At 41.8% G+C, this 1,229-nt stretch overlaps 1 protein-coding gene across 1 annotated transcript; it reads left to right on the forward strand.

Annotated features, from left to right (window-relative positions):
- The first annotated feature begins 342 nt into the window (after window positions 1–342).
- Window positions 343–624, forward strand: LOC115291078 (keratin-associated protein 6-2-like). The gene has a single exon (XM_029938678.1). The coding sequence runs from the start codon at window positions 343–345 to the stop codon at window positions 622–624; it is 282 nt and encodes a 93-aa protein (XP_029794538.1).
- Window positions 625–1,229: the final 605 nt, after the last annotated feature.

Genomic DNA, 1,229 nt, shown 5'->3' on the forward strand with positions numbered 1-1,229 from the left:
TCTGCACTGACAGAGCAGAGCCTGCCTGGGATTTTCTCTCTGTCTCTCTGCCTGTCTTCTGCTTATGCTCTATCTCTCAAAATAAATAAATAAACTTAAAAAATTGTTGCTCTTTAAATAAAATGAGAGTCACCAAAATAATAAGCTCAATTTACCTAAGATATTGCTGATTGTTGACAGTCACTGACACAACATAGTTGCTTACATATTTGTTGGGTAAGTCAGGGGGTGAATGGTATGCTTTGCCAATTACTGACAGTATATAAAGGTCCAAGGCTAGTAGAAGACACACAGTTCACCACATCCTCTCACAACACACGTGAAGTGTCCTCTCTTGACAACATGTGTTGCAACTACAGCAACTCCTGTGGCTATGGCTGCGGATATGGCTATGGCTGTGGATGTGGCCCCTATTATGGCTGTGGCTATGGAACAGGCTATGGCTGTGGATATGGTACCAGATATGGCTGTGGCTATGGCTCCCGATATGGCTGTGGATATGGCTGTGGCTATGGCTCCTGCTGTGGCTATGGCACCGGATATGGCTGTGGCTATGGCTATGGCTCTGGCTGCTGTGGCTACAGACCATTTTGCTACAGAAGATATTATTCTTCTTGCTGCTAGAACATCGTAGTCCAAGCCCACTTGCTTCTGAAATGACACGTCATAAGAGAGGGATGATTCAAGAATCCATATCCCAAGATTTCTATATCCAAGAAATTGCATGCTTCATAGAATTGAACACCAGCTAACTCTTGTAGGATGGCATTTTATGGCTTGAGGCTGTGTGGTATCATCTATTTTCTAAATGTTGGTCTTTACTCCCTTAATATGGATTCTGTTTTGTGACTGTGGCAATGATTCTAATATCCCACAGCTGAGCAAATCCCTTATTCTCAATAAAAATGATTTTTGCTTCTAACACATCTCTGTGCTCTTGATTTTGAATTACTCCTTATTGTAAAGAGTTATGGACTCTCTTGAAAATCTAGCTGATAATGGTTCATGAACCTGGTGTTCTTCCTTGCATAATACAAACATTTCTTCTCTTATATGAATCAGATATAATGCCTTCTCCACCTACTTCATGCATCCTTCATACTCAGCCCTCACATAGTATTTCAGATCTGTGTTCCTGAAATCTCACTGTATCTAGAATGGAGGTGACGGGGAAATATGAGGTGAGACGTCACCTCTTCAGGAGATTGTGACAGAAGCCCAAAGGAGAG

Source organism: Suricata suricatta, chromosome 5, assembly GCF_006229205.1.
Source record: "Suricata suricatta isolate VVHF042 chromosome 5, meerkat_22Aug2017_6uvM2_HiC, whole genome shotgun sequence".
Classification (NCBI taxonomy): Eukaryota; Metazoa; Chordata; class Mammalia; order Carnivora; family Herpestidae; genus Suricata; species Suricata suricatta.